At 34.2% G+C, this 24954-nt stretch overlaps 1 protein-coding gene across 2 annotated transcripts in view; it reads left to right on the forward strand.

The window, feature by feature from the left end:
- Positions 1 to 24308, forward strand: part of MYOZ2 (myozenin 2) — a 38399-nt gene extending 14091 nt beyond the window's left edge. For both annotated transcript variants that reach the window (XM_068543360.1, XM_068543361.1), the window contains 4 exons: positions 5731 to 5900; positions 11321 to 11450; positions 16368 to 16551; positions 23930 to 24308. In XM_068543360.1, the coding sequence (XP_068399461.1) occupies positions 5731 to 5900; positions 11321 to 11450; positions 16368 to 16551; positions 23930 to 24164 (719 nt within the window). In that variant the 3' untranslated portion in view covers positions 24165 to 24308. The remainder of the gene's footprint in view (positions 1 to 5730; positions 5901 to 11320; positions 11451 to 16367; positions 16552 to 23929) is intronic.
- The last annotated feature ends 646 nt before the right edge of the window (positions 24309 to 24954 follow it).

Consider the following 24954-nt stretch of genomic DNA (forward strand, 5'->3'; position numbering starts at 1 on the left):
CGGGGTCTTTTGTGTTTCCATAAAAATTGTGAAATTTTTGTTCTAGTTCTGTGAAAAATGCCAGTGGTAGTTTGATAGGGATTGCATTGAATCTGTAGATTGCTTTGGGTAGTAGAGTCATTTTCACAATGTTGATTCTTCCAATCCAGGAACATGGTATATCTCTCCATCTATTTGTATCATCTTTAATTTCTTTCATCAGTGTCTTATAATTTTCTGCATACAGGTCTTTTGTCTCCTTAGGTAGGTTTATTCCTAGATATTTTATTCTTTTTGTTGCAATGGTAAACGGGAGTGTTTTCTTAATTTCACTTTCAGATTTTTCGTCATTAGTGTATAGAAATGCATGAGATTTCTGTGCATTCATTTTGTATCCTGCTACTTTACCAAATTCATTGATTAGCTCTGGTAGTTTTCTGGTGGCATCTTTAGGATTCTCTACGTATAGTATCATGTCATCTGCAAACAGCGACAGCTTTACTTCTTCTTTTCCGATTTGGATTCCTTTTATTTCTTTGTCTTCTCTGATTGCTGTGGCTAACACTTCCAAAACTATGTTGAATAATAGTGGTGAGAGTGGGCAACCTTGTCTTGTTCCTGATCTTAGGGGAAATGGTTTCAGTTTTTCACCATTGAGGACAATGTTGGCTGTGGGTTTGTCATATATGGCCTTTATTATGTTGAGGAAAGTTCCCTCTATGCCTACTTTCTGCAGGGCTTTTATCATAAATGGGTGTTGAATTTTGTCAAAAGCTTTCTCTGCATCTATTGAGATGATCATATGGTTTTTCTCCTTCAATTTGTTAATATGGTGTATCACGTTGATTGATTTGCGTATATTGAAGAATCCTTGCATTCCTGGGATAAACCCCACTTGATCATGGTGTATGATCCTTTTAATGTGCTGTCGGATTCTGTTTGCTAGTATTTTGTTGAGGATTTTTGCATCTATGTTCATCAGTGATATTGGCCTGTAGTTTTCTTTCTTTGTGACATCTTTGTCTGGTTTTGGTATCAGGGTGATGGTGGCCTCGTAGAATGAGTTTGGGAGTGTTCCTCCCTCTGCAATATTTTGGTAGAGTTTGAGAAGGATAGGTGTTAGCTCTTCTCTAAATGTTTGATAGAATTCACCTGTGAAGCCATCTGGTCCTGGGCTTTTGTTTGTTGGAAGGTTTTTAATCACAGTTTCAATTTCAGTGCTTGTGATTGGTCTGTTCATATTTTCTATTTCTTCCTGGTTCAGTCTCGGCAGTTTGTGCCTTTCTAAGAATCTGACCATTTCTTCCAGGTTGTCCATTTTATTGGCATAGAGTTGCTTGTAGTAATCTCCCATGATCTTTTGTATTTCTGCAGTGTCAGTGGTTACTTCTCCTTTTCCATTTCTAATTCTATTGATTTGAGTCTTCTCCCTTTTTCTCTTGATGAGTCTGGCTAATGGTTTATCAATTTTGTTTATCTTCTCAAAGAACCAGCTTTTAGTTTCATTGATTTTTGCTATTGTTTCCTTCACTTCTTTTTCATTTATTTCTGACCTGATCTTTATGATTTCTTTCCTTCTGCTAGCTTTGGGGTTTTTTTGTTCTTCTTTCTCTAATTGCTTCAGGTGCAAGGTTAGCTTGTTTATTCGAGATGTTTCCTGTTTCTTGAGGTAGGCTTGTATTGCTATAAACTTCCCTCTTAGCACTGCTTTTGCTGCGTCCCATAGGTTTTGGGTCGTCGTATCTCCATTGTCATTTGTTTCTAGGTATTTTTTGATTTCCCCTTTGATTTCTTCAGTGATCACTTCGTTATTAAGTAGTGTATTGTGTAGCCTCCATGTGTTTGTATTTTTTACAGATCTTTTCCTGTAATTGATATCTAGTCTCATAGCGTTGTGCTCGGAAAAGATACTTGATACGATTTCAATTTTCTTAAATTTATTGGGTCATATTTTAAAATCCAGTCTGCTAGTCTCTATCCTTTAATTAGGGTATTTAGAGCATTTTTATTTAAGCTCTACTACTGATGTAGTAGAGCTTAAGTCTATCATTTTATTTTTTGTTTTCTGTTTGTTGTCTCTGTTTTTCCCTTCTGTTTTCTTTTTCCTAGCTTCCTATGGATCACTTGCACATGTTTCATAATTCCATTTTTATTTATCTATAGTTTTTCAAGTGTACTTGTGTAGTTTTTGGTAGTTGTTCTATTACATTATATATGCTTAGCTTATCAAAGTCTACAGATATTGTCATTTTACCAGTTCAAGGGAAGTATAGAAAACTTACCTACCTTCATGTCTATTTACCCTCCCCTGTTTATAATATAATTGTGTTAACTATTTTCTACATATATTTATATCAGAGGGTTTTATAATTTTTGCTTCTATGATCAAACATAATTTAGAAAACTCAAGAGGGGAAGGGAAGCTTACTGTATTTACCCACATTTTTGCTTACTGTAATCTTTTTTTTGTTCCGATGTTCTAAGGTTCCTTATTTTATTGTTTCCCTTTTGTTTAAAGAACTTAATTTAGTTATTTGCTATGGTCTGAATATTTGTGGCTCCCCAGAATTCAAATATTGAAATCCTAATGTCCCTGATGGTATTAGGAGATGGGGCCTTTGGGAGGTGACTAGGCCATGATGGTGGGGTCTTCGTGAATGATATTAATGCCCTTATGAAAGAAGCCCAAGAGAGCTTTCTTGTCCCTTCCACCATGTGAGAACACAGTGAGAAGTGGGCAGTCTACAACTCAGAAGAATGATTTCAACTGAACCAACTATGCTGACACCCAGATCTCAGACTTCCAGCCTCCAGGCCTATAAGAAATATATTTCTGTTGTTTATAAGCCACCAGTCTTTGATATTTTGTTGTAACAGCATGAACCATTCTTTTAGGGTAGGTCTCCAGGCAACAAATTTCCTAGTTTTCCTTCATCTGAAGATGTCTCAATTTCCCCTTTATTTCTAAAGAATACTTTCACCGGGTATCAGATTCTGGGTTGACATTTCTTTTTTTTCAGCATTTTTGTGCCACTTCCTTCTGATCTTCATGATTTCTGATGAGAAATCCACTGTCATTCTCATTTTTTTCTCCCTATAGGTAAGTTGTCATTTTTCTCTGGCTGCTTTCAAGATTTTCCCTCTGTCTTTAGTTTTTAGAAGTTTATAATATGTCTTGCTGTAGAGTTCTATAGATTTATCTTTTATAGAATGCTTTTAGCTTCTTGAATCTGTAGGTTTATGTCTCTTGCCAAATTTGGGAAGTTTTCAGCCATTATTTCTTGGTGTACTTTTCCAGTCCCACATGCCTCCTCTCCTTCTGGGACTTCAGTGATACAAATGCTGTATCTTTTGTTCTAGTCACACCAATCCCTAAGGCTTTCTTTTTTTTTTTTTTTCCCCAGTGTATTTTTTTTCTCTGTTGTTATTATTGGGTAATTTCCATTGTTCTATCTCTCAGTTCACCATTTGTTTCCTTTATTCCCTCCATTCTGCTATTGAATCCATCCACTGAACTTCTTATTTTGGGTATTTTATTTTTCAGTTCTAGTGTTTCCATTTGGGTCTTTACAACTTTTATTTCTCTGCCATGATTTTTTATTTCTTTGCTAAAATTTTCTATTCTTTCATTTGTTTCCAGAAACTTTGTAATTGCTCTTTGAAGTATTTTTATCATGGCTACTTTAAAATCTTTGTTATATAATTTTAATACCTCAGTCACCTCATGTTGGCATCTTTTTTCATTCAGTTTGAGATCTTCCTGATTCTTGGTATGACAAATGATTTTTTTTTTGATTTTTTTATTTGAGCCTGCATATTGTCATATTATGTTCTAAGAATCTTGCTCTTATTTAAGCCTTCTGTTTTATCTATCCTAGTCTGACACTGCTTCAGCAGGGGAAGGAGAGTGCCACCTCACCACTGCCAGGTGGAAGTAGGAAGTCAAGGTTTCCCAGTTGGCCCCCGCTGAAACTTGAGGAGGGTCACTTAGTTACTAGAATCCCTACCGGGTCTCCACTAACACTACAGGGATGGAGGGTTGTTACCGGCTGACATGGATGAAAGTCCCAGCTTCCTCCTTAGCCCCTCTGATGCCACCCTTATGGGAGCATTGGGGCACCTCATTACAGCCTCACAAGGGTAAAATTCTGGGCTCCCCACTTGAACTTTGTTGATATGGGTGAGGCCAAAGTTTTTTCTGTGGTATTTGGCTGAAGTAGAGTAGCTATTGTCTAAAACTTTTCTGTCTTTCTAGGTTGCTCCTTTCCTGGTCTTGGCTAGTGAGAACAATCTTTTATTGGAGGCTTTTGGCTGCACCTTTTGGTGTTTCTGGGTTAATAGCATCTTCAGCTCCAAGTCTGGGATATATGGGGCTAAAAGAAAACCCAGAGAATTCAGTACCTTGTTGTTCCTTGGGTCCTGAGGAAGGACCTTGTTGTCCCTAGCTGTTCTGCCTTCTTCCCTCCAACTTCCAGAGTCTTCTTATGTTTATTTTATACATAAAGTCCAGGATTTTTAGTTTTACTTAGTAGAGGTATAAAGAAAAGTAGATCTATTCTATCTTCCCAAAAGCATAAGTCTTGATATTATAATTTTTGTAATTAGTGGAGCTCCTCTCTGGGTAACATCAAAATATATAAACAAATGGATTTTTTTCAAGGCAAAATGGGGAGAAAATTTGTAAGTAATTTCATTATTTTATCCCTAAAGACCTCCAAAAGCCTAATTATTAGGGTTAATTTGTTACATCAGAAAATGTTGTCCCAATCAACCAGCATAATTATTTATTTTACAAATGGTCCAATTTTTCTTCTTTGCATTTAAGAGCAGTCCACAGTAGCAAAAGAACTCTGTGGGTTACACAAAAAGGTATTTCTGATTAAAGGAGCAAGTGGACGAGTTTTATTTCTTTGGGATTTTAGAAAAGTCCTTCAGTACTAGAAATAGAAAATAACAGTTGTTTACTGAACATCTCCTATATTTAAGGCATGGGGGACATAAAGACAAAAACATAAGGAATATGCAAGCCATAAAATAAGTAAAACGGAATCAAGTAATTGTGATTCAGTGCTATGGGAATACAGAAAAGGCATGAATAAGTATGAATAGAGATTTTAGAGAAGGAATTGACAGAAATGGCACATAAGCTAGATTGAGCAGGATTCGTTCATTTAATGCTTATCACCTACCTACTTTATGTTAGGCTCCTTGGTGCTAGATGCAGGATGAATAGCATTCTGACAGAGATAGGAAAATGGGGAGCATGGGCCAAAGGGTAGGCGTTCTTGTAACAGAGACTGCTAAAATTGATACAGAAAAATGTTGGGAGTCAAACAGAGCTTATGAAGAGAATTATGAGCAGTGTTGTTTGAAAACTCACTAAATAAGGAAAGATTAAATTAATAGTGTCATTAGCTTACTTTCATTCACTCTTTCTATGTGCCAGGTATGATGCTAAGTGTTTGATAAGAAACATTTTATTTAATCCTCATATCAACCCTATGCAGTAGGTGTTATTATTAGCCCCACTTTAGAGATAAGGAAATTGAGGTTTACAAAAAATAAGTAACATATCTATGATCATACAGTTAGAAAGTAGTAGAGCCAGGATTCAACCCAAGGCAGTCTGAGTAAAGAGCCTATAGTTTAGTCACTATACTAGCATATAGCGGGCAATAAATTATGAAATTTAGCAAAGCATTTAAAAATGCTTATCTTGGGGTTTTCATGCACATGAATATTGTTTTACAGATGTAGATGGCATGGACCTGGGCAAAAAAGTCAGCATCCCCAGAGACATCATGTTGGAAGAATTATCCCATCTCAGTAACCGTGGTGCCAGACTATTTAAGATGCGACAAAGAAGATCTGACAAATATACATTTGAAAATTTCCATTATGAATCTAAAGCACAAATAAATGTAGGTATAACTTGATAATGTGGTATCTAAATAAACGGGCAGCACTTCTAAATTTATATGTGTTATTAGATTCTCAAACAAGTATTCTACAAATTTTCTTTTCATTGATTCTGTTAGACTTTTTTTTTCAAGATAATGAATAGTTGAGGTGGATAAACAAAAGAAATATTATGCATGATATGAGTATCTTTTTAGTTCAGTACAGACATTGTAAGTTTGTAGATTTGGCACTGAAGAACTCCTCTGTTCTGCTAAGACGAGGGAGAGGGAGTGGAGATTGTGGTACTAAAAGTTTCCATGGTCTTATCACCACTGGTTAAATGTTTGGGATGGAAACATTTCCAAAGCACACAGTGCTCCATAAAGTAAGTATAAGCATTTTATTGGCTGAATACATCCTGGCAACTACAGACACAGTTGATCTCCTTTCAAAGCATTTATTCCACATTGTGTAGAGAAGTCTGTTATTTATTAACAACAAAACCAATGTGGACAAAACTCGTCGGACAAAAGTTTTCATCAACCAGAAGTTTAAAAAAGCAAACAAATTAATTAAATTATATTTTACATATTGCATGAATACCATATTCTCTTGTCATTCAGAGAGATTTTAGAGGAAGTAGTTCATAGCAGAAAAACAATTAGCTTTGGGAAAATGACTTTAAAAATAAAATACCAGGTATGAAGAATCAAAAAGCAATAGTGCATTGGTTCTAAATTTGAGGAGATACTAGAGACTACAACAAATATAAGTTGTTTTTTTGTCTTTTGTGTTTTTTTTTTATTGAGGGTTTCTTCCTATAGCTATGAAAAGTCTGTAAGTTTACTTATGAATTTAAACCTGAAACCTTTCCAGCTGCCATCACTAGTTAAGTTGTTTTGAATGGACAGCTAAATTCTTTACAGCAAACAGACTGGTTTCACTGATCTTTTATCATAATTACTAAAACACATTACAGAACTAACAACCACACTCACAAACACTAAAATTTTATTCATTCCTGAAATTTCTATTTCCCTTGTTATGATGCTGGTTAACAATAAATGGTTAGAGAACATCTTAAACAGTTTTTTTTCACATTAATGAGCATCCTTCAACACCCATGAATTTAATTTAGTTATAATTATGAATTCAGTTAGACATCAAATTTTACTCAACCGTAGTATTTACACTTATGAAGGATGGTTTTCACTTGAAGTCATGGATAAATGTAATGTTATGTTACCCTATAATTATGCCCAGTATCCTCTTATCAGAAAATGTCTGCAGCTAATACAGTATGAGCCTAAAATAACCCCTACCTCATCTGACAGAGTATAATTATATAATCATATTCTTTCAATAATGACAACAGAGAAGCAGCTTTGAAGAATAATATGAAATATAGCAGCTTAAGGGAGATTCTCTGAAAAGTCATCTACAAGTCTAGACATCTGAATAAATGAATAAATCTAGTTTTCATAACTTACATTTATATGTCTAAGTATAATGCTTTAACTACAGTTCTGGTGGAAGGTACAATGAGATTTAAAATGTCCATTAGAATAAAGCATATTCTCTTATCACTAGTATTTCAAATTACTGACAATAATCTTATATACCTGTGGTCAAATGTTCTGGTCATAGGTAAAATGTGTAAGAACAGGTCTTGATAGTTTTTCAGTGTTCCTAGAAGATTGGGAACTAAATAAATAAAATAATCCCAAATAGCTATATTGAAATAAACAATTAAATGCTGATAAATAACATAGAGCAATAAACAATAACAATATATGGAATAAAGTCACATGTCATTGAGTTACATAACATACTCTGAAGTCTGATGAAATTTACTCTCTCTTCTTTAGAAATGAGGAAAGTAGTATTCAAGGAAGTACATACATTTATTTGGCTTAAGTAATACCATAATAAAGTAGACTGAAACCCAGCTCTCAGAACTCTAGAGTTCTTGGCACTGACACTTGTCATGGTGTAATTAAAAGAAACTCTGGCCTGGGAACCAGAAGACCAGGGTTCAGTCCTGGCTCTCCCACAATCTGTGTAATCTGGAGTCAATTTAAAACTTTCTTTGCCTTTCTGGACCTGTTTTCTCATTTATAAAATAAGGGATTGATGCAAATGGTTTTGTAAGGTGTTTTCTGGCTTTAAAGATCTGTGTTCTCTGATCCTAATTCTAAAAATGACCTGCATAATAAATCATTGAGGAAGATAGTGAGCTACATTGTATGATGACGCATTTGCTTTATCACAGTATTAGATTGCAACTTGAAGCAAGCATTGATAATGTCACAGGAATTTAAAAAATATTAGGTTCAGGTCTAGTTCTATTCATTTATTTATACTTTTGGCAAAAATTTATTGATTGCCTACCATGTTCTACAAACTATGCTGGGATTTCAAAGATAAATAAATACAGCCCTTGTCTAGTGATGGAGAGACAAAATAACATTGAAAAATAGAAAACAACTATTTACTTATAATCTAATTCTTGAATCAGCTTTATTCGATTTATATCAAATTAACTTATTGACTACATTTTCTGAAATGACCTTTTCCTTTTACTGCTTCCCTTGAGCTATAGATATTGTCAAAATAATTATTTAACTTATATTTATGCATTTCTTATTTTATTATAATGTTCAGGACATCATTAGATGAAAATATAAACCAACTCCCTGGTAATCAATGCCATTAGTTTAAATATTAAGTATTATTAAAAAAAAAAAAGCACAGCTTTGGGCTTACTCTATTGCTGAGAAACTGGCAAACTGAAGCCACACAAGACTTCTTATGTCATAAATAACAACAGAAAATAGGCGTTTTTAAAAAGAAATGAAGATACGTTGCTTGCTACATATGCCAATTTTGAAGCCCTAGTTCATGAACTGATCAACTTCTTACAGAAGTAGGCAAAAAAAAAAAAAAAAGAAAAGGATGAAGAAAATGATCATTAGAGTGAAAATAAAATAGAAGAATGATCCATCAGAATTAAAATTTCCTTCTATAAATCACAACAAAAGGATGTTAATCAAAACAATTCACATTTTACGGTTAAGACTATATATGCTTTTAGTAACTATGGACTTTTCAAAATCCTTAATAATTAGATAATACTGGGAAAAGGGGAAGTATACTGTAACAAGTAATTCTGAAATAAGACCAAACTAAATATACTGAGATTCTGAACATATATTTATTTTGTTCAAAAAATAACTTTATAAAAAATAATTTAAGGCTCATATCATAACTAAAATAAGTCACTACCCAACTATTAAAAGGCTTTGTTTGTATACTTAACAATGACAATATAGCTACTGGGTGTCTCCTGATAATTAATGACTAGTTAGAAAGAGTTGATTTTCCTATCTATAAAGGAGGTTAGTATGACAATTTTTAAATTAATGTAGGTAGAATGATTTGTAAGTTTAGGTGAAATTCATTTCATGGGCACATTTCAGTAATTTATAAAAAGTAATTTTTATGCATGATACAATTAAACTTTCTGTATTTATCTCAACTGGCTTTTATTTATAATTAAAGTTAGCAAGAACTTTTCTCTTTTCTAAGAGGTGGTGTAGGTTCAGAAGTGAAAAAAGATACTAACCCAGCGGCTTCCCTGGTGGTGCAGTGGTTAAGAATCCGTCTGCCAATGCAGGGCACACGGGTTCGAGCCCTGGTCCGGGAAGATCCCACATGCCACGGAGCAACTAAGCCCGTGCGCCACAACTACTGAGCCTGTGCTCTAGAGCCCGCAAGCCACAACTACTGAGCCCACGTGCCACAACTGCTGAAGCCCGCGCGCCTAGAGCCCGTGCTCCGCAACAAGAGAAGCCACCGCAATGAGAAGCCTGCGCACCGCAACCAAGAGTAGCCCCCGCTCGCCATTAGAGAAAGCCCACTCGCAGCAACGAAGATCCAATGCAGCCAAAAATAAAAATAAATTAATTAAATAAATAAAATTAAAAAAAAAAAAGATACTAACCCAGTCAATTAAGTTGAACACTTAAGAGCTAAATTCAAAACATGGAAAACTGATGTATCTGAGTATAGCATTACTCATCTCTAGAAATTGTTTCTTATCGCCTATTGAATAAAATGCAAACTTTTATGCCCAGTAATCAAGACTCTGTACTCACCTAGTTGATGTTGCCTCTCATGCCTTCTTGCATGGCTCCACAAGCCAGCTTACCCCTACTAACATTGCCCTACTCGTTTCCACAGCAACTTTACCAGGGTGCTGCCTAGAGTAAGGTGAAGATAAAAGGCACCTGGAGAGTGGCTGTGGGTGGGAGAAGCCTGAAAATGCAATAAACTTTATTTTCTTCATAATTTTGTCAGGTGAGGCCTTAATTTATGGCCTTTAATTATAGTATTTGGATTTTAGGACAAAATAGTCTTTTATCCTCACATTTCTATAAAGTTAAATAAGTATTAAACTATAAAATTGTACTTTATCTTATCATCTTATAAATAAATACAGAAATGAAAAAAATATTTTAAAATACTTTCTGCTTATGTCACACAGAAGAAAGTCAAAATTGGTCTTTATTTGCTATGGTTTTCAATAAATTTTTCCTTCTAAAGTTAAAAGATGATTTGACTTTACATACTTCTTAAATAGATTGGCTTTTTAAAAAGTATATATATATATTTCTCATATATAATTAAAACAATACTTTACCATAGAGGTAAGTCCTAGCCATATTTCTGAGGATATAACCTATTACAATGTCTGTTTTTCTCTGTTAAAATGCAAACTGACTGTTTTTAAAGTGCTATATTGCCATAGAATAAATCCTAAATTATAAGAGTAAAACAAATTCACCTAAAACTTTAAAGACAAATGCTCTTCTAAGCATTTTATTTTCTAGAAACCCCGAATTCTTCCTTCTATAAGTTCATGCAGCTTAGAGTGCAAATATTTTTTGTTATACGTGACTGCTGTCCAAATTTCAGATTAAATTTTAAAACAAGGCATATTAAAGCATATCATTAAATCCCAAGTATAAATAAAATAGTAATGTAAAAATGACTAAGCCGTATGTTTGGCAAGTATGCTGTATGATATTAAATTAGTAAAGACTTAAAATTAAATACTTAGATTTCCCTTTTAGGTATGTTGTGAATAGCAAATTACATAATTGATACAAAGCCCTAGACACAGTGCCTGGCACACAGTAAGGCTCAATTAATTAAGTGGATTGCCATCACAAAACAGATCTTAGATTGGTATCAGTAAAATTTCTCATTCAATAGCTCAACTAATTACAATATAAATTATTGAGACCTCATGTATCAATGAAGTGGCATTGTATTTAAATTCTAAGTATACAAATGGCATCTTGCACATATGATATCTCCTATTAGTGTATCTAATATTTTTGAGTTTTCAGTTGAGTTTACTTTTGATCAAATACAGCACAATATTGCCATGCAGAATGAGAAATTGGATGGAAGCAACTTGGAAAGTGGTTCACAGCAAGCCCCATTTACTCCTCCTAACACCCCGGATCCACGAAGTCCCCCAAATCCAGAAAACATTGCACCAGGTAACTAATCCCCTTACAAATAGAACAACAAAGTTGTTATGCACTTAAATATATGACTCAAGTCATTTGGATTCTTTAGTAAATGGTATCTAAGTGATACAGCTTTTCTCATTATATATCTACTTTGTAGATAAGTTCAGGACAAATATAAAGATTTAGGCCTAGAGGAGTCTTGTAAAACATTTACAGGAGTCTTACGTTCTTTCAGATGGTCCATTGTATTTGTTGGCAATCACCTATTATATTAAAAATTAAGTTGTTTGTAATTATACTGAAATCCTATTTGTATAGAACTGTACAATTTATGAAGTGCTATGATATATATTCGTCTAACTTAATAATAACTCTATGACATTTATTATAATCCTCATTTTACAAATTAAGAACCTGAGGTTGTGAATAGCTATGAGCCAATATTGACTGTTCAAGAATTAAATCCAGATCTGGTACCAAATTTACAGATGTCTCATGTGAAGCGACCTTGTGGAGATTGCTTTTGTTATTTTCTGCTCTCTTACAGAACCTTAAATGCAATCCTTTAATACTGTCTATTTGTTTATTATCTTAAAAGAGAAGCAAATGCTATCTAAATCAGTATATGTTACTTAGAAGTATTGTTTGATTTTGAAATATTCAATCAGAAAAATTATCTGATCTATTTAGACAATAACTTTTCAAAATAACTTAAAGCAAATACCTTTAAGTTTTTCCTCAAGAGTAATGTATAAAGTAGGTCTATAAAATTTTCAACTACTTTTATGTTGAAATTAGCAATACCTATGTCGTATGTTTGTAAATTAAACAGTAAATTTAGCAAGAGTACTTCTGGAAATCTTCTCAAATAGCAATAGTGTTTTTGAAAATATATAAGTAAAGCAACTGTATAATATTAAATCTTATTTAAAAGTAAGTTGAATGTCAGTCACTGATGAGCTTAGACTTATCAGGACATTCTTATTGAACACAATGAGAAATGGTATTGATAGACATAATAAAGTAACATTGAAGGGAATCAAATACACAATTATAATGCACAGAATTCTGAAGTGAAGCATTATAATAGAGTTCTCAAATAGCTTTACAATTTTAAGTTCTCAAATACAACATTAAGCAAATGGGGGAAAAACAAGCTTTAGAATCAGACAGACCTGGGTTCAACCTGCAGGCTTCTTTCATCTCTGTCCATTTTACTACTGTGTTGGGAAGGAAAATAAATCTCTTTGAGTCTCAGTTTTCTCCATCTGTAAAATAAGGAAAATAAATCTCACTGCACATGGTCGTTGTGAGAATTAAATGTGAAAATGTAAGTATAGTCCCTAACATATAATAAAGTACTCAGTTAAAATTAATCCTTTCCCTACACACCTTTATATTCTTAATACTCAACAGTCTATATATATATTCTTTTAGCTCCAACCACTATATTGCAACCTCCTGCTTTCTAATGTTTGGAATGGTATGGTTTTTTTTTTTAATAGGAAACAGAAGACATATAGAAAAGTTTATGTTGATTCAATCTGGTACTCCCATTACTAAGTTAAAATGTTTATTATTAATCATTATCATAATCTATGAAATTGCAAAAGGAATAGAAAAATTCATCTCTACCCTCAAGGAATCATACATAGGGAGACAGGACAAATGTCCACACTATATTTGTAGTCTCATTTTCTCTCTGCATATATAATTCAATATCATATGTACATTTTATTTACCATCAGGAATCTATCTATCAATATTTATCTATCTATCTATGTATATATATATAGAGAGAGAGAGAGAAAAATTTTGAAAATACAAATTCATATAGCTATTTAAAGCTAAACATTCAATTGTTAAATATTTGGATATGTCTGTGTAATATAGACTAAGAAAAGGGAGAGTTTGGAGGTTATCAGATAGCTTGTGATGAAGCAAGAGTAATGGATCCTTCCTTCTTGGTCGATGAGTTGAAAAGTATAACAAATTCAGGGAGCAAATTGTAGCTTATCCCAATTTCGCAAAAATTTTTATTGATTAACCTACTATGTCTCCACAAGCCAACTTATCTCAAATATGAATTAATAAGTCTTACGATGCCATAATACTGTAGGAATGAAGTTCCTTTGAATTTAAATCAGTTATATTAAAAATATATTTAAAAATCAAACAAAAATGTTGGCATGTAGCATTGTTGAATTGTATTATTTCTGAGAGGTTAAACATATGTGGATTCTTTCTTATAAATAATTCAGCATATCAAAAAAGAAAAAAGTTATTAGTTAATTCTATTAAAAAATTTGAAAACCTGGAATATTCAAAAATGTGAAAAGATTAGACCATTTATTGTTCCTCAAGTCAATAGATTATTATTAGATTATTACAAAACCCTTAAAATGATCATGAACATGATGCAGAAGCTTTCAAAAGTATTTCAAACAAAATTGATTTGCAATAAAATACAAGATTCCATGTGCACTAGAATTATAGTTATGTGATCATTATGCTTATAGGTGAAGAAAAACTGAGGAAAATTTGTGTTTTGGTAGTGGGATTTCAATAAGTTTTTTAAAATACAGAATTTTAAAATTTCCAATTTCTATATGGTTGACTCTGATCAATTTTAGGAAAGGAATAGGAAATAAAATGTGGTAGTCATGGTAATAGAGTTATGTATACTATACAAAGGAAGGACATGGAAAAAGGTAACTGTGCTTTCCTGGGAAAGTCAGGAGTGAATAAACAGAAGTGATAACCTCAAGCTAAGGCTTAAAATAGCAATTTGTAGGTGACAAGAGTTAGAGAGAGTATTCCAGGCACAGGGAGCAAATGGAACAAGTAGGGAGGCATAACGGGACACAAGCTTCAAGTAGATCCACAGTTCTGGAACATAAAATGTGAGAGGAGAGGGCAGGAGATGAGGCTGGCTGGACAGTTAGGTAGGGCCATTTGTGTCATACTGAATAGTTTTTTTTTTTGGCCGCACTGCATGGCTTGTGGGATCTTAGTTCCCCGACCAGGGATTGAACCCAGGTCATGGCAGTGAAAGTGCTAACCAGTGGACCACCGAGGAATTCCCTTGCTGAGTAGCTCTGATTTTTGTCCTGGGGAGCCATTATAGAACCTGGAGTAAGGGAAGTGGGTGACTTGATAAAGTTTTCCACTTAAAAAGGTCACTCAGGCAGCAACAGGGAGGTGTCTGGACGAAGGGTTGAGAGCTAAAGGATTAGTATGAAGGCTACTGTGAAAACCCAGGCAAGAGATGCGCAGGGCCTGAACCAGGTAGGTAAAAATGGAAATGAGGAGGAAAGAGGTAATTTGCTAGAACAAGATCTCCCAATGTTCTGTTTGCAAATCACTTGCATACAATTTGTAAGCAATACCTGAAACTTCCTGTCATTGGAGGGAAGACTCCATTAACAGCATTTTAAGTAAGGTGCCCAAGGTGATTCAGAAACACAAAGTTGAGAGCCCTTATTTTAGGAATCCTCAAGTATAGTTAGTAATACTTATTGATTTGTTGTGGGAATGAGGAATTGTCTAGGACAGTGCTTCTGTCTTGGACATCTGAGGGTAGTGATAACATTTGCTAAGATGACCAATATACAAAAAGAAGCAGGATGTATTGGAAAATGGATGCATGTAGGTCTAGATAGGTTATAAAGGGTGCCAGGAGAGTATTAATTTGGACAAATATAATAGGTAGTTGAATAGAAGGGCCTGGAGATCAAAAACAAACCTTGGAATCGCCAATATGTAGGTCACAGTTAAAGCCAAGAATATAAATGAAATTTTCTAGGCAGAGTGTATAGTCTAAGAAAAGAGCTTTGAGTAACACCAACACTTAAGTGGCAAGTGGAGAGAAGCAGCCTACTGAAGAGACTACCATTTGATACCGGAGACAATCAGAAGAAAATTAAATTACTGCAAACAAATAACTGTCTACTGGTGAAATTATCAAGAGTTTTTGGAAAAGAAAAAGTAATTTTTAGTGTAAAAAAAGGATAGGCATGGTTTGACAGAAGAAAATAGAAAACATTTTAGAGAAGGAAAAGAGCATCAGGGAAACCCAAAAGAAGGAGTGATCATATGGTAGAGGTTGTGACATGGTGGAAGAGAGAATAATATGAAAGACATAACTAGGTGGTATGGTAGTATAGCTGGAGAGTAAACAGCTGTGCCTTTGAAGACTTGAAGAATGTCACTTAATGCATGTGAAAATGGTTTCACATTTATGCCAGGAATGTGTGTGACTTTTAAATGGTACTTACAGAAAATTTCTAGCTCACGTGAGAATAAATTGAGGAGGTGAGACTGGAAGCAGAAAAGTTAGAAATCCTCAGGAACAAAGTAAACAAGGGATGGACACATCAGGGAATAAGAAGGGCCTGATTAAGACAGTGGAAACAAATTGCTTCACCATTTTGAAGCTTAAACATTTTACAGACCACTCAGAAATTTAGGATAGTCAACACCTGAACATTACTTCTAAAGAATCAGCTCCACAGGAGGGAGATTTTGTCTTCATTGATATTTCCCCAGAACCTAGACCACAGTAGACACTCAATTTATATTTCTAAATTAATCCATTAAGTGTGGTATATAAGGCCTAGTATAAATTAATATAAGGGCACAATTTTTAAAAAATTAAGTTAATAGTTTCATTGAACAAATATATACTAAGATAGTCAAGGAAAAAATTAACTATGATTTGGTAAAATTAAACACTAAGTGGTTTCTTTTGAAAATTCCATAAATTAAAAGGGGTTTAAAAATGTCTCACACTTTCAGACTACTCTTTTCTGAGAGATCATAAAAAGAATACATTCTTCATAAATTTACCCCTGCATGAAAAATTAAACATGGGAAAATGTTAGGTGGAGTTTAGTAACTCTTAGGTACTCTGTGTTTACTTATTCTTGCAATATTTTTCCAAAGGATATTCTGGACCACTGAAGGAAATTCCTCCTGAAAGATTCAACACCACAGCTGTCCCTAAGTACTACCAGTCACCCTGGGAACAGGCCATTAGCAGTGATCCGGAGCTTTTAGAGGCTTTATACCCTAAACTCCTCAAGCCTGAAGGAAAGGCAGAACTGCCTGATTACAGGAGCTTTAACAGGTAATTCAATTATCCTGGGTGACACTTTGGCATGCAATACCAAGACTTTTATATCATGGTATGGAGAACTGAATCTTCTGGTAGAAAAAAATTTTTAAAGACTCTAAATAGCAATAATATCTCCTTAGCCTACGCAAAGACACATTTTTGCAATATTATTAATGTGTCAAACCTTAGTCCCTTTTTAGTATAACGATGAACGCTATAATTCAGAAACAATCACTAAGATCATCTCCCACATTATAAAATGTTATTTTAATAATAATTTCTAATTTGCAGGTTGATTATTAGTTTATGTGTTGCTCCAAATGACAAAGCTGTTCAAGAATTTCAGAAATAATTTGCATGCAGGACTATGAGAATTACCATCTAACTCTAGGTTCCAATTTATATTTGCGTAGGCTTTAAGCCAGATTAAAGGTAATTTAGGGCCAAGACTCCAGCACATGTACACACCAATACTTATGCTACCAAAAATACTGCCAAATAATATCTGCATTATAGTTTACACAATGGACATTTATTTTTCCCTGTTATCCATTTTTTATAATTTCCATATATTTTTAATGGTCTCATAATCCATTCTTTGACCACTAGATTTTCATTTTAGAGTAAAATATCTCCAGTATCCTGTCTCACACCCACTCAATTTATAGGCCGCTTAGTGATTATTCACTTAAAAATTAATAAATTAAGGAGTAAATTTTTGATTTACAAAAGAATGCCACAAAGGTTGCATTTAAATAGTGACCTTCCTTAGTACTTTTCAAATTATTGTACTATTAACATTTTAGTTTTCACATATTGCTATAGTAATAGTATGAGTAGTACATCTATTATTAGTAATACATCTACTAGTATTACATCTAGTACTACTAGCATTATTAGTAATGCTAATAGTATTAGTACTACATCTATTGCATAAATGAGGTATACCATAGAATTTAAGGAGGGTTTGAGGTATGGCAAAGAAAGGATGTTGAAAGCCCATTCTAATCAATGATATAATTTTTTTCAAAAATGAGAATATAGAAAATTATAAAAGTAAAACACTAGGAAAAAATGGAAACTAATGGAATACTTGAGGCTTGTTTTTGAGATCAGTGCTTTAGAGATGCCATATGACTTCTGTATACCTTGTGGCTTCAGTACCCCATACCTGCTGAGCAGCTTGCTTCCAGTTCTACAAACACACTATAGTATCTGGGTTGGTTATAAAGAGATGCCTATTGATTGTATAAAGACCAAGTGAGTGCTATAACAATGAACACAATACTATATAATTAGGAAATGTAGCTCCCTGTGTTAAATCAAGGCTTTTGTAAATGTAACACTGTATGTGTGTGTGAAAGGGGCAGGGGGGAGAGAACTTAACTTGCTAGTAGTTCTCCTTTACCTGAGAAAATTTTATTTGAATATTTCTATTTTTTTCTTTTTGTAAAAACAAATGAGAACAACAGAGACAGGGAGAGGAAGGGGGAGGAAATAAGTAGTTTCCAAATATTCTCAAAGTCTTTTGCAAAGAGTAAAATAATTCTCTTTGGTAGCCCCATATTATTATACATAACTACTAGATATTGTTAATAAAGCATGTAAGAGTGAGATACAGTCTTATAGCCTTCAGCAGTGGTAATGACTGGATGAGAATGGGCTCCCAAGTCTAATCATAATTTCAAAATAGCCCATAGTTTAATACAACTTTGTATTCTTATACTCATTTTGAGATATTTAAATATTTATGTTATATTTAAATAACACTATATTAAACCTACGTAACATGTGAGGAAAAGTAAACTAGGAGCAAGGAGGTTTCCAGCTCTGCTTCAAAGAGCTGTATGACTTTGGGTATGTCACTTAACCTTTCCTTGTTTAATTTCCTCATCTGTAAATACATTGTGTGATTATATGATTAAGTACCTTTAAATATATTACATGCGTTATCTATTTAGTAGAGCAATTTATGTTAACTTCTATACAACCATTTTACATAATTTTTTACCTTATAGAATAATCAGTAATTATTATGGGTGTTTTATATGTCCAGCACTATTAATTTTTACAAATGCAAACCAATTATTCATCAATTGAAATAAACAACAAAGCACATATTAACTGAATCTGAGTGAAACAAGCTTGTTAGTCACTACATAGATGATAAAGTGTAAAAATTATTTTAAGTCAGATCTATGTTTGAAGAAATTATGTTACGGGAATCACAGAGATGCACAGTGATCTTTTAGTAGAATATTCCAAATCTTTCAGTGGAATTTTTTGCTTCACTAACTAAAACTTGAAACTATTTTCAGAGATCTTAAAAATCTTACAAATAGTCTCTCACTTTGAATGCTTAACATCTCTGTTAAAAGATTTTCTCTACTTTGTGTCCAAGGGCAATAAAAATTTAAACAGGATATAGTCTCAATGGTGCCAAAGAAAAGAAAACTCTGCTTTTCAAAGAGCAACCTTTCACTGGATAAGTGGTAGGAGGTAGGAGATGGGTGATGAACGGAAGGGAATGTTTTCATTTACAGAAGAAAATGACCCACAAATTGGGTGGGAAAAACAAAACAGAACTGGATAAAAAGGGAAAAGCTAATGCACTAAATGCCAAACCCAGATACTGGATTTCAGTGGCACGGGAACATTTCCTTTTTCATTTAATTCAGAAAAAAATAAATAAATGAGTAAAGGTGATTTCTGGAATAAATACAAGATTAATTGACCAAATTCAGCCTAAATCTAGAAATGCTCAACTCCAGCCTCTTGTATCCAATGGATAACCATATACTCTTAAACTCCCGCAAATGAATGTATGTCTTGTGCAATTGCTGGGGGCCCCACAATTGAAAAGGCCATGGCTGGTTTAATGTTTTGCTTTAATGTTTGAAATTCTTAACAATTTTTTAACAAAGGGGCTTGAGTTTTCATTTTGCACTGTGCCCTACAAAATTATGTGGCGGGTCCTGATCCCAGGTTCTAAACTTTACCCTAAGCTCCTCTGCATTCAGGAAATTTTTCCCTTAAAGTAACTATATTGGTCCATACGTGTTTTTTTTCCCCTTCACGTTTCACTCTTCTCTTGTCTGTGAGTTCATTGAGGTTAAGACCTACTACAGTCTTTGAATTCCTAGCATATAGCAGAGTGTCTAGATATAATAAGCAATCAGTAATTTGTTAGATGAATAAACGACTGAATCAACAAATGAACAAACTATTGCTTTACAGTGGTAGATTTCTAAAATGACAAAATATTGTCTTGGACATCTTGGATATCCAAGAATAAGAAGTTTTACTTATATACTGAGTCAAATTTGAGTTATAAAGACTCTTCAATTCACTAAATCACGTGACAAAATGTGCGACATTAATCACCTAGTTACATCACGAATGTGATAGCAACCTGGTTTGACATCATTTAGACACAGCCAAGTGGTTGAGATTCCTAAATATACTGCTCTTAGAAAGTGATCTCAGAAGGCCCAATACTCCTTAAGAATTATCTTGTGCGGGTACAATATAAGGTAGTATAGAAGAGAAGGCCTTCAGTGAGTCTGGATGCCTAGATTTAAATCCTGATTCTACACCTTACTAGGTGGGTGACTTTGGGCAAGTCATTTAACTATCTGTGCTTCAGTTTCATCCATTAAATGGGGATATAAAAAGAATCAACTCATAAGGTTGTTGTGAGAATTTAATGAGACAATCATGTAAAGCTTGGTACTCAAAGTGTGGTCAGACCAGCTGTGCTGGCATCACCTGGGAACTGGTTAGAAATGCAGAATCTCAGAACACACTCTAGATTGACTGAATTAGCATCTGTACTTTAACAAGATCCCACGGTGACTCCTATACCAAAAGAGTTTGAGAAGCACTTAAAACAGTGTCAGGTGCACAGTACCCTGTCAATAAATATTAGTTTTCATTATTACTATGCCTTCTGAAGTTTAACAGTCATAAAGCACCTGACTGATGATCTAAATTCTTAAAGTTCTTTTCCTAAACAATCTCTCTCACCTCCGGAGTAATGGTTTTAGGCCCTGGATGTGAAAGTTTATACTGATATGATTGCTGAAATACTACATTAGACTGAGGTTACTGCATCAGTCAGTGATCTGTTTTTATCCATATCTTCCACAGCAATTTGGGGAAAATATTATAAGGTCAGTTATCTTGAGAACAGATGCAATAGAAAGTAAAACATACTGTTCTTCAGAAGGTAGCAAAACACTGGAAGACAAGAAAATTATGGGCCAATAAGACATGAGATTCTATACTATATGACACAGTTACATCTGCTACAGCCATTGTTGAGGTCACCTATCCACTCTGTGGACACTGAAGATCTTATCTGGCTCTCCCTCTTCTTCCCCAGTACTATTCCTGTCATCACTTTTTGGAGGCTTAAGTATCGACGTAAATGATCCACTGAACTCTCAGCCCTTTCAAGTCCTTGACTGTCTTGCTTTTAAGGATCCGTCTCTCGATCCCACCTTAGTCACTCTTGGCTTTTCTTAAAGTTTGTCACTACCAATACCTATCATCACCTTCAAAATCTCAATTTCAAGCATCCCACTCTCTACCACATTTTATCTTTATTTTTCATTTATTCTTTATTTCAATAATGTTTCAATTCCACACATCAAAGCCATCTCATTTTTCAAAGTCTATCAATCATTTTCTCCTTACTTTATCAGACTCCATGGTCCCTCACTATTATCACCCAGAAATTAAGATATTCAAGAAAGATCATAGGTGATTGAGCTTTGAAGAAAATCAGATCTCTTCCAGGCTTTAAAATAGTCTCTGCAATACTGGAAAATCTATATAGACTTGCCAATTCCATTGTCCAAACGTTTATAAGAATCTTCTAGGTACAATACATTATACAAGTACATATATTGAGTAAGTTACAAAGATACATTAGAGAGAATTCCAGTCCTCTTGGAGTGCAGGCTGGTAAGAAATACGACAGACAGACCAGTGGATATAATGAAAGATGGAAAATAGGGTTACAGGGGAGGTAAAAATAGAGCCCGTGGAAACTTAGGGGAGAAAGAGCTTATTTCTGGCTGTGGAAGATCAGGGAAAGCTTCAAGAAGAAAGTTAAATTAGTAAATACTTAAATATAAATTACTTATATAACATACTTAGAACTTAAAGAACTTAAAGGGGATTTAGAAATGTAGTAATAAGGGTCAGAGCACTCCAGGCAGAGAAAAATGAATATAAGTAAAGGCAATGAGGTTGGAAAGCATAAGGAAAAGAGCAAGCAGTGTATCAGTTTGACTGGAACAAAGAGTATACGAAAGTGAATAGGGAAAAACCAGCATGGACCTTTCCATTGGGATGTCAAAGTAATTTTTTCCACACGTACACCAAACCTGTTCCTCTTTGTCTTCTATCTGCCAGTTGCTGAAACTCTAAACCTAGGAGTAATTCTTGATTTCTACATTTCTCTCACAATTTTTATCCAATTTGTCAGCAAATCCTGTTGACTCTACCCATAGAACACATCTTGAAACCACCCACTTCTTCAAGGAAAACACCTAAAATCCAAGCTGCCATAATTTCTCACTTGAATTGCTACAATATCTTCCCTTCTTCCATTCTTGTCCACCTATAATTGTTCAGATAGTAACAGCTGCCAGAGTGATCTTTATAAAAATTTAATCAGATTATACTTACCACTCCCCTGTTTAACACTTTATGATGGCTCCCTTTCACACTTAGAATGAAATCCGTATTCCTTATTGGACAAAGTTCCACACAATCTACCTTTCTGTCCTCTCTCCCTTCTGCCATCCCCCTCACCTGTCTATCAACATAGGCCTTCTTTCTTTTCCTGAAAAGATCAACATTATTTCTGCCTTAGATTCTCTGCATTAGCTACTCCCTCTACCTGAAATGCTGAAGTGCTTCAGCCATACGGTCCATGGCTAACTTCTGACCTTCAGATGGCAGTTTAAATGTCACCTCTTCAGAGATGTCTTCTCTACCTATCTAGTCATTCAGTTGTGCCCTATTATATCATCCTATTTTAATCTTCTCATAGCTTTTGTCATTATTGGATATTTGTCTATATGTTTATGTTTTTTAAAATGTATTAGTTTTTTATTGACGTATAGTTGACTTACACTTTTTTTTCATCTGTAATCCACTGTTGTTTTTTTTTTATTTCTATTTTTTTTAACATCTTTATTGGAGTATAATTGCTTTACAATGGTGTGTTAGTTTCTGCTTTATAACAAAGTGAATCAGCTATACATATACATATATCCCCATATCTCCTCCCTCTTGCATCTCCCTCCCACCCTCCCTATCCCACCCCTCTAGGTGGTCACAAAGCACCGAGCTGATCTCCCAGTGCTATGTGGCTGCTTCCCACTAGCTATCTATTTTACATTTGGTAGTGTATATATGTCCATGCCACTCTTTCACTTTGTCCCAGCTTACCCTTTCCCCTCCCCGTGTCCTCAAGTCCATTCTCTACGTCTGCATCTTTATTCCAGTTCTGCCCCTAGGTTCTTCATGACCTTTTTTTTTTTTAGATTCCATATATATGTGTTAGCATACAGTATTTGTTTTTCTCTTTCTGACTTACTTCACTCTGTATGACTCTGTTTATGTTTTTTAATTGCCTGTCTCCTTCGCCAGAATATAAAAGCTTAGACTCTGACTACATTGTTCACTGGTATACCCCCAGCACTTAGAACTGTGCCTGGCACTGAGTGAATGAATAATTAATGGCTAAATCAAACAAAGCTAGAATGTTACATGGGACCTTGGATGCCAAGGTAAGGAAGGTGGGCTTTATTCAGACAAGTAGAAGGATTCTGATGTTTCTGAGATAGAGGTGGAAAGATGCAAAGATATACCTCTTGCCCTCAAAGAGTTTAAAATTCACAGATGACCCAAACAAAATCGTACTCTGAAAAAGAGAAGCTAACAATACAAAGTACCATATTATAAGCACTAAATGACTGACATAAGACAATCAACGTGACAGGAATTTGGTTAAGAAAGGGAGTGAGGGCTGGTGGAGAGGAGGCACGGAGGAAATATCTTAAGCAAGTATAACATTGTCAGCAAAGGCGCAAAGGCAAGAAATGTTGTGATGTCCAGGGAACAGATTAGTTCAGTCCAAAACTAAGAGTATGTACATAAGGACTTTACACCAATTTATTATCAAATATCTGTTTTATCATAAAGGCATGGTCCTTGAATGGAAATGCTTGCTTCAGAGGTCAAAAACTGAAACCCTACTAAGAATATGACACAACAACATGCCCATAAGACCATGCATTAAATTGTTTTCTATTTTCTGGCAAATAAATTTGAATATTAATTAATTTATTCTTTTTCTTTCCATTTCTCACAGAGTTGCCACCCCATTTGGAGGTTTTGAAAGAGCATCAAAAATGGTTAAATTTAAGGTTCCAGATTTTGACCTATTATTTCTAACAGATCCCAGGTTCATGGCCTTTGCCAGTCCTCTTTCTGGAAGACGGTCCTTTAATAGGACTCCTAAGGGATGGATATCTGAGAATATTCCTATAGTGGTAACAACTGAACCTACAGAGGATACCACCATACCGGAATCAGAAGACCTATGAAAAGAAAGTTGTATGTGACACAAAAACCTGTGAACGTGAATGTTGCTGTTTTATTATTCTACTTACTTGCAAAGCCACTTACACTCTTCATTAGTAGCAATTATTTAATAGCAATTTAGCAATTTTCCTTTTATGACATATAATTTCAATCTCAGATCAAAATCTAATAAATAATTAAAAATCTTATTTTAAAACCTTTTAAGTCACTTGTCTTTATTCATAATCTTGTTTTCACCTGGTCTAAGCAATCCAGCCTTTTAACTGAGAAAGTCCAGAAAAGTTACTGACAACAAAGGGTTTCATCTTTGTTGCCTTCAATATAAGCTATTACTGAATAAGTTTTTCAAATGGATCTAGAATCAAAATATGGTGCAAGATATTTAGATTAATTTCATCCCTTAATTAATTTAAGGGATGAAAGCTATGGAAGTTGATATACAAATATTATTGATGGAGAGAAGGGTTGGGTTCTTCTTTTCTGACAAGCTTCCATGATAAAATAACTTGTCTAGATGAAGTCTTTTCATTAGTCATTCTCAGAATTTCTAAAGTATTTTGTATTTTTCAATGTGCTTTGAATCATTAGGTAATTGTTCCAGATGGCATTCTCCAGAGTTCAATTGGGTTATTATTTTTGTTTAGTATTAAGTCAAGGAGACTGAGAGACAATGACTCAAAGAACGTCATACTACTGCAGTTTTCATGATCAAGGTATACTTGGAATTCAAGTTCCACAATGTTGTGTGTTGATTAGGTTCAACTTTATGTATGCATTTTTAGAAGAGTAATA

The sequence above is a fragment of the Eschrichtius robustus genome, chromosome 4 (assembly GCF_028021215.1).
Source record: "Eschrichtius robustus isolate mEscRob2 chromosome 4, mEscRob2.pri, whole genome shotgun sequence".
Classification (NCBI taxonomy): Eukaryota; Metazoa; Chordata; class Mammalia; order Artiodactyla; family Eschrichtiidae; genus Eschrichtius; species Eschrichtius robustus.